Source organism: Balaenoptera borealis (genome assembly GCF_965194805.1).
Source record: "Balaenoptera borealis genome assembly, chromosome: 5".
NCBI classification, from domain to species: Eukaryota; Metazoa; Chordata; class Mammalia; order Artiodactyla; family Balaenopteridae; genus Balaenoptera; species Balaenoptera borealis.
In genome coordinates, this window is record NC_138862.1 from 42,945,387 (window position 1) to 42,954,849 (window position 9,463).

The window sequence follows — 9,463 nt, forward strand, 5'->3', positions numbered from 1 at the left end:
GGATTGGTTATTGCACTTCCCCAGGTGGGTTAGGTTCTGATAATACCCCAGCGGGTTAGGCTCTGGTTAACTAGTTTCCTCCAGTGCAGGCCTTGTTAAGAACAAAATACTCCAAGGTATTTCATAATGGTTCCTTTTCCCCTGCTCTGCTGTGAGCAGGAGGGGATTTTTCTCCAGTATTTACTGTGGGAATTTGTTCAGGCTCCTGGAGCTGAATCTCACAATATCGGAGGGGGTCCCCCTTATGACTTAATTTCCCTGGAGTTTTTAACTCTCAGGCTTGTCCACACTGAGCATCCAGCATTTTGTCAATCACATTTCAAGTTTTCCTACCTGGGCACTGGTTCCCTCAGCACTTTCCATTCATGAATGTCTGGCCTGGTAAACTGAGACTTCCTGTGTTTGCCTGTCTCTCCAATATTGAGGGCAGTGGTTTGTTTTGTGACCTCCCTCCTCTCTTATGGATCCCAGAAGAACTGGTGATTTTTTAGTCTTTCAGCTGTTTACTTCTCGTTAGTATGGAGTGACTTCCAAGCTTCTTAAATGCTGTTAGGACTTTGCTAAATTCATGTTTGTTAAGTAGAGCCCCTGGCCTCAGTTCAAAAAGACCAGAAGAGAAATTGGAATAAAGAAATTACTCACAGGTCCTGGAGGAAGTACATGACATGCTTCAAGGGTTCCACAGTGGGATGTGGGAGGTCAAGGCAAGGTGTAGGCAGAGAACTGCAGTACCTGGGCAACATGCCTTTATTAGGGCCTGTGGGTGGAGTGCTTTGGGGTTCCCAGGCTAAGGCCAGATTGGTCAGTTCAAACCAAAACAGCGGAGTTTTGGTAAGTTCCTCTGGGGTATTATCTAAGGGAAGGCGAGGGAGACAGTTGATCACGAAGGCCATTGGGGAAGTCATATCAGGAACTTAGCATTTACTTGTGATTCTGCAGGCTGTTTTCTAGAGCATGTTCTTGCATGAGGTGCTAGTATCTATTTAAGGCCCCCACAGGCCACTTGGCCAGACAAAATAGATGCTGAGGTAGCAATACCATGGAGTAGCTTAGCTAAACTCCAGCACATGCAGAACTGGAAATGGGCCCCTAAATATATTTTTAATATATTTATTTCAAGTAATCTTGAACACCTGTGCTTCTAGAATAATTTTAATGTAATAGGCCAGACAATACTTACTTACTGAAGGTTTCCATATGCTATTAAATTTATAAACCTAAATTTATGATAATTAAGGGCTAGGAACTTATTATGAAGTACAAATTAAGACTTTCTGTATCAAATATGCCCTAAATCAATGAACTATATTGAAGCATCATTGTAAAAGATTCCTATGTACCAGAACACTAAGATAATTAATGAATTTTTCTCTGCAAATTCCTAGAAGTAATAGCCATTGGAGAAGGACATGGATTGTACAAATACTGATTTTATCGGGGCTTTGGCAATAGCTTCCATAAATTTTAGATGTTTGTTGTTGTTTTGTTCTAATGTGAACACTTAATTGGAAACAATAATAATATATACATTAGGTGCAGCTTTTTATTAAATCAAGTAGAGAATAATTTATAACCTAGCGTTATGAATTTACCCTAGTGGTTGTGTTTTGAATTTATTCAAGTTTTTTTGGATTCTGCCTTTTCTTTCCCCTGTCCTCCCCAACCATTGCTTCACCTGTAAAGTCAGAGTGTCTTACTCTTTTAAAGGGGGAAATTAATTAATTGTGTCAGAAATCTTGATTTACCATAACACTTGTATATTTTTGGTACCCCTTCTTTGCACAGACTTCTACGGGAAGCCACTGCCTCCCCTGGCTGTGCGACAGAGACCTAACAGTGATTCTCACGACGTCATATCATAACCAGCTCATGTGGACGCGCTCTGTTAAGGTCGGCAAGATGAGCTGGAGGACCTTCTTTCTCACAGGAGAAAAACCCTGAACATCGATGACTGGGACAAGACAACCGTAGCAGTATCAGTGAGCCAAAGACCTGACTGTTTTGATAATTACTTACCCATGGTCTTCATGGTTCAAAGAAAAAAAAAGAAGCAAAATGACCAGCAAATGGGACAAGCATTTGGACCAAGTTAGCAAAAATTACTGTTGACTCTGATTTATACATCCCCACTCATGGGCATATTCCTGAAGGAAAAGCTGTTCAGAAAAAGAGCCAATGGACTCTGTACACTTTCTTTACTATTTGTTTAATAGTCTTTATTTCTGTATCTTAAACATTTGTAAGATATATGTGCATGGAAAGGGAATTCTTAGGAATTTATAACCTAAATTCTTAACTTTTTATATTTTTCTAAAACTTTGGTTTAAGAATTTTAATTACTAAGATATTGACTGTGCACTTTTCTATAGATGCTTTGTTTAAATTGTGTCTGGAAAATGGAGTTGATTTACTTGACAGACATGAGCTACACAAACAGGATATATTTATATGGTTTGAGGTATGTTTTATAATAGTACTGTTCTTGAAATATACATCCTAATTTTACCTTATTTTAAGATATCTTTTTAAAATCGATTCTCAGATTTTTATTTTACCAAATTATGTTATTTGAAAACACTAATTAATTAATTGAATTTTTGTTGTTGTTTGTTTTCTTTGGTGATGTTCCCAATAAATGAGAGACATTTGCAATACCTTTTGACTTAAATGCTTTTTAAATTAATAAAAATGTTTTCTGAGATATTATTAAAAGTCCCAATAAACACCTCATTCAAAGACTAGATTTTTCAGAGATCAGGGTGCTCCTTCTCACTCCCTTGTTCTATCAGAAGCTTCAGTGACTCTTTTAGGTTATTCTAATTCTTTTTTCCCTTGAAATTAAAGGCAAAAAGACCGGAAAAGCTACTGTAGTCTAGAGACTTTATTTTATAACCGGGAAATACTTGGGTACTAAAGAAATAAGAATGAAATGGTGGTTTAAATTACATTTATAAAGAAATAATTCCAAAATAATTACTTAATTTAAAATAATGGTACTTCTCTTGCACTGAAGAACGGCATCTATAGAATTCTTTCCTCATCTGGCAGTTAGACAAACTTTTAGATATATATTTTGAATAATAGATTCAAATGTTTAATTAAAAGTATCCATTTACATCAAGGTGAAAATAACCCAGCAGTCCCCAACCTTTTTGGCACCAGGGACCATCCCCCCCACACACCGTCTGTGGAAGACAATTATTCCACGGGCAGTGGTGGGGGGTTGGTTCAGGAGGTAATGTGAGTGATGGGGGGCGATGGGGAGCGGCAGATGGAGCTTCGCTTGCTCGCCTGCCCCTCACCTCCTGCTCTGTGGCCCGGTTCCTAACAGGCCAAGGACTGGTACCGGTCTGCAGCCCGGGGGTTGGGGACCCCTGCCCTAAACAGTAATAACCTTGTTAAAATTGGTCAGTTTGGCAACTTGTACTGATAGCAGACTTATACTGGTATCTGACAATAACATGATTAAGTATGTCTAAGTTTAATACGATTATTTACTTTTAAAATGTTCCTTTAGAGCATCACATTTTATTCACATTTTTTAACTCATTGAATGCGTTTATTAATCAGCTCACTTACTACTGTAGTCAACATCATATGCAGTTTTTTGGAGTTTTGTACATGGGAACTACTTAGCACACTGAGTAGAAAAAGCATTCTATTTCAGATACAAAATTCATAACAACCTAAATTTGATACGTGACCGAAGTGTAAGGAAAAGCAACACAAGAAGACAGAATGTAAATTTTGAATTGGATTTTAGAGAAAAAACTTGTTTGTATATCTTTTTTGGTTCCTTTTTGTAAAATTTACATTTATTCATTTTCTAAAACCTAAACTAACACTTTTGCCATTTTTAATATTCATCTAGTTTGGGAATAGATATAAATCTTTAAAATTTTTGTTTCCTACCAGTGATTACTGTAGTGTACAATAATTACTGAGTCCATTTAATAAAAATAAATAAAAATCATTTTCAAGATTTTGAAGTTAAATATATGATAAAATGGAATAAATGTTTTATATCTCTCTCAAAAATTAATTTGTATTCTTAAAGCATTCTAAAAATATTTTTAAAGTTTTGTAAATCCAGGTGGCTTTGAACAAGTAAATGCCTATTTTGTTATATGCTGCATTTTTATTCTTAATCATTATGAATTATGACATTTTCACACAATAAAAATAATTTCATCAGTATGCTGTTTTGCTTTTCATTTGAGAAACTTAAATGGTTTCTTTTTGGTAACAAAATAAAGAATTTAAAAAAATATGATTGTTGACATTTTAAATCGATAGATTAAAATGATAAATTTTTTGTTACTTTACATGAAAAACTTTTTTCTCTGCATGCATTTTTATATATGTGGGAAAGAACATTGTCATTTTAAAGGCAGTTAAACATACATCATATCACCTTATGTTTCTAGATGACTTGATGTCTGTCTCTTGTTAAGGTAAAGCTACTAACCAAAAGATAGTTTCACTTTTTTGAAAGATAATTCTCTATACTTTTATGTGTAAAATGCACATATAACATATATACAATTTTGTATGTAGTTGATTTAAGTAGAAAACTATTTTTAGAAGCAACACTAGAAAGAAATGTTGCAAAATGCTAATAGTGAATTTTTTAGTTATTGGTCGTGTGTTTTCCTCAATTTTTCAAACAAGTTTTTTGTAATTTGTCTACTTTTATAATGGAGGAAGCAAATTCATAATTTTGTAAAAATTAAGTGCCATGTTTTCTGCAAGTTTAAAATGAAATGCTCTTTTAAGTGTCAAATGATGGAATAGAATTCACCTAATTTGTAAAACTTTCTGTGAATAGTCGAGAGACATTCAACAATTGAATATGCCATTATATTTGAGGCTGATCTCTTACTAAGTGTTCTTTTACTATGACAATATTTTATTTTATTTGAAACTTGGTTCTATATGCTACACTTTTTATGTTAGTTTCTCTCATTCCACACTAAAGAAATACTATGCTTCCAGATGGCAAAACTTATCAAAAGTGAAACTGCCTATACAAATAAAGTTGTAGGTTATACATTTTGTTATCCTTGGCTTTACTATTTAAGTTTTTCTCTAACTGAAGTATACTTTGCAATTGAGATTCTGCTAATACTGACCTTCTAATTTATCAAGAAATACATTCTAGTGGATCCAAAAAATAAATTCATATATTTCAAACCTTACATTAAAGAATGGTGTAAATTATCAAAATAGCAATAATCCATTGTCTTTGTGGAAGCAATAATAGTCTATTTTTTTGAGAAAAAATAATAAATCAGAAATGAATTTCCTTTAATGAAGGGGATCAGTTTATATTAAAGGGAAAATATGAAGAAAATCATTTGCCAGTTTAGAGCATGAGTTGTAAATTCCTTTTGTGTGCTGATGAGGAAACAATTTATGTTCTGGGTAAACGAACCAGTGGTCTCCAAATTTTATACATCCTCTTCAGTAAGCATTTTTAGTATACATTAAATATAAAGTTACTGTATTAGTTTGCTAGGTTTGTCATAACAACAAAGTACCACAGACTGGGTGGCTTAAACAACAGAAATTTATTTTCTCATAGTTCTGAAGCCCGAGTCCAAGATTAAGGTGTTGGCAACCTTGTCTGAAACCTCTCTCCTTGGCTTACAGATGGCTGCTGCTAGTGTCTCAGTGTGCCCAAATTTCCTCTTTATAAGGACACCAGTCAGATTGGATTAGGACCCACCCTAAAGGGCTCCTTTTAACTTAGTCACCTCTGAAAAGGCCCCATTTCCACATGCAGTCACATTCTGAGGTACTGGCATGGGAGAGTGGGTGGGGGAGGGGGGAGTTAGGGCTTCAACATGAATTTTGAGGGGAAAAGTCTCAGCCCTTAACAATTATATACATGTTCTCCTGTATTTTGCATATACTCCCCTAAATTTTTTTTAAAGATTAGAAAAAATTAAATAAAAATACAAGTTATTATATTCACTTCCCAGTCCCAGTGGATTGTCTGCTGGAGTTTGTACACACCACTTTGGAGGACTATGATTAAAAAAATGAGAGCATCAGCTAACTAGCTACTCACCTAAAGTGAAGTTCAAGATTGCCTATAACTATGCTTTGTTCTCTTGCTTTGATGGTAGGTTTCTCTAGTGTCTTTTTCTGCTATTCAATTTAAGGAGCTTACACTCTCTTGATGTCAGATTGTTTTACTACAAATCCTGTCTTTACCTTCTTGATGCATAAACCTGAACGTGAAGGGCTTTGAGAGATGTTTTATATAAATATGAAAATTCATAAAGTTTATTCTGAAACACTTCTTATATCAAATGACTTCACAATAAAATTGCTTATGTATGTAAAAATTATTTTCCTGCATAGCAGTAAGTCCTTATATTCTTAAGCTGCCTCAGTCTTTAAAAATAATAATAATAATAACAATAATAATTTTTAAACCCTAGTACAATTTCTGGTATTTGTGTCAGCTTAATTTCTTGTCTCATGTCTGCAAAAACAAGTCTGCCTCTAGCCATTTCTATTCTTTTTTTTTTAATATTACATAGTATTTATTTATTTATTTTTATTAATTTTTTTTGGAGTATGGTTGCTTTACACTGTTGTGTTAGCTTCCACTGCACAGCAAAATGAGTCAGCCGTACACATACAGATATCCCCTCCCTTTTGGACTTCTCTCCCATTTGGGTTACCACAGTGCATTAGGTAGAGTTCCCTGTGCTATAAAGTATGTTCCAATCAGTTGTCTATTTTATACATAGTGTCAATAAATTATATGTGTCAACCCCAATCTCCCAATTCCTCCCTCCCCACTCCTTTCCCCCTTGGTATCCATACATTTGTTCTCTACGTCTATGTCTCTATTTTTGCTTTGCAAATAAGATCGTCTATACCAATGGTCCCCAAACTTTTTGGCACCAGGGACCGGTTTCATGGAAGACAATTTTTCCACGGCTTGCCCACTGCTCACCTCCTGCTGTGCGGCCTGATTCCTAACAGGCTGAGGACCGGTACCCGTCCGTGGCCCGGGGGTTGGGTACCCCTGATCTATACCATTTTTCTAGATTCCACATATATGCGTTATTATACGATATTTGCTTTTCTCTTTCTGACTTACTTCACTCTGAATGACACTCTCTACGTCCACCCACGTCTCTACAAATGACCCAATTTCGTTCCTTTTTATGGCTGAGTAATATTCCATTGTATATATGTACACATCTTCTATAGCTATTCCTCTGTTGATGGATATTTAGGTTGCTTCCATGTCCTGGCTATTGTAAATAGTGCTGCTATGAATATTGGGGTGCATGTGTTTTTTTGAATTATGGTTTTCCCTGGGTATATGCCCAGTAGTGAGGTTACTGGGTCATATGGTAATTCTACTTTTAGTTTTTTAAGGAACCTCCGTACTGTTCTCCATAGTGGCTGTATCAATTTACGTTCCCACCAACAGTGTAGGAGGGTTCCCTTTTCTCCACACCCTCTCCAGCATTTGTTTGTAGATTTTTTGATGATGGCCATTCTGATTGGTGTGATGTGATACCTCATTGTAGCTTTGATTTGCATTTCTCTAATAATTAGTGATGTTGAGCAGCTTTTCATGTGCCTTTTGGCCCTCTGTATGTCTTCTTTGGAGAAATGTCTATTTAGGTCTTCTGCCCATTTTTTGATTGGGTTGTTTGTTTTTTTGATATTGAGCTATATGAGCTGCTTGTAAAGCAGTTCCTTAAAACTCAGTGTGGAACTTTGTTTATTCTTCAGTAGTTATTTGGTGTTGGTTAGGGGAAATCCATTAATATTCTCATGATACACTGATATTGATTTTAGATAGATTAGCAGGTGAAATGAGAAAGATCAAACTAAAGAAAAAAGGGAGAAAGAAACAGAAGTAGCTCCCCTCTGTGGGAAGAAACTTGCAAGCAATGGAATCACTTACAAACTCAAACAACTGATCGCATAAAAATTTAAAATATTTTCACATTTAAAAAAAATTTATTTACTTTATTTATTTATTTTTGGCTGCATTGGGTCTTTGTTGCTGTGCGTGGGCTTTCTCTAGTTGCAGCGAGCGGTGGCTACTCTTCGTTGAGGTGCGCAGGCTTCTCATTACGGTGGCTTCTCGTTGCGGAGCACAGGCTCTAGGCGCGCATGCTTCAGTAATTGTGGCACTCAGGCTTCAGCAGTTGTGGCTCGTGGGCTCTAGAGTGCAGGCTCAGTAGTTGTGGTGCATGGGCTTAGTTGCTCTGCAGCATGTGGGATCTTCCCGGACCAGGGCTCGAACCCATGTCCCCTGCATTGGCAGGTGGGTTCTTAACCAGTGCGCCACCAGGGAAGCCCTATTTTCACATTTAAAATCAAATGATTGTAAGAAAAATTGGCAAAGTAGTTGAAAATGTGATATGGTTAACATCTCAAATATAAATATAAATAGCACTAAGACAGCTCTAGATAAGTGGATATGAGCAGGTAATTTACAACAGAAATAAAATAACTAATAAGATTTGAAAACCTACCCAGACTAAGGCCATAATTAAAAATTATAAGATTATCAGACATGCAAAGATTCATGAGCAAAAATGTCTATCAATAATAGGATAGCTAGTAAGTATGTTAACCTCCATACCTTCAAATACTATGCAACTTCTAGAAATTATGTACTGTATATGAAGAATTTTTAATAAAAGAAATTGCTTATAAAAACAAAGAGGATACATTATACATAGTCTTATCAAACTTGAAAATGCATAAAATTAGAGAAACACACCAAAATGTTAATAGTGATTATCTCTAGTGGCATTATGCATGATTTTCATTGTCATAGGCTTAAAAAAATTTTTTCTTCAATGAGCATTAGTTTATTTAAAATTCAGAAAACAGAAATGTGCTAAAGAAGTCACAAAACAATATAATAGAACAAATATGACTGCTTTCCAAGCATAACATATCCCCTTTCCCTAATAGAAAAATAGTAAATATGATTTCTACTACCTCCTTTAAAGTTTTTTATATGTCTACATTGCAAATATAGTACCACATTGATTCACTAAATGCAGCAATCTAATGAGTACAGAAAAAAATAAAGTATATAAAATCTCTGAGGCTAAAAGGTAGACTAATGACTTTTCCTTAAACTTTCAACAAAGTAGTGCATTGAATCATCTCACTCCTTAGTACTATATTTTCTTTTGCACCAAATCTAAATTCATTTTTAGATTATTGGGTAACCTGTTTAAATAAATAAATATATTAAGCTTCAAATCACATTTGGGGTAATGAAATTTATCTTTTTACATGGTCCTAAGATTTGCACCTATATTATACACTATACTGATATATGGAGCATCAAAGGTCTCAAAATGATGATGGTCATTAAATATTAGGGACTACTTTCCTGAGAACCAGTAACACTTCCCCTAGTAAAGGTGGGTGAGGAGGGTCATTTTTTAGGGTATAGGGT

General features: G+C 35.2%; 1 protein-coding gene and 1 pseudogene across 4 annotated transcripts in view; one reads left to right on the top strand and one right to left on the bottom strand.

Annotated features, from left to right (window-relative positions):
* Positions 1–6,432, top strand: part of ARL13B (ARF like GTPase 13B) — an 84,135-nt gene extending 77,703 nt beyond the window's left edge. For all 3 annotated transcript variants that reach the window (XM_082392138.1, XM_082392139.1, XM_082392140.1), the window contains one exon: positions 1,786–6,432. In XM_082392138.1, the coding sequence (XP_082248264.1) occupies positions 1,786–1,862 (77 nt within the window). In that variant the 3' untranslated portion in view covers positions 1,863–6,432. The remainder of the gene's footprint in view (positions 1–1,785) is intronic.
* Positions 1–9,463, bottom strand: part of LOC309628808 (ras-related protein Rab-28 pseudogene) — a 457,231-nt pseudogene that overhangs the window by 383,367 nt on the left and 64,401 nt on the right. The window lies entirely within an intron of this gene.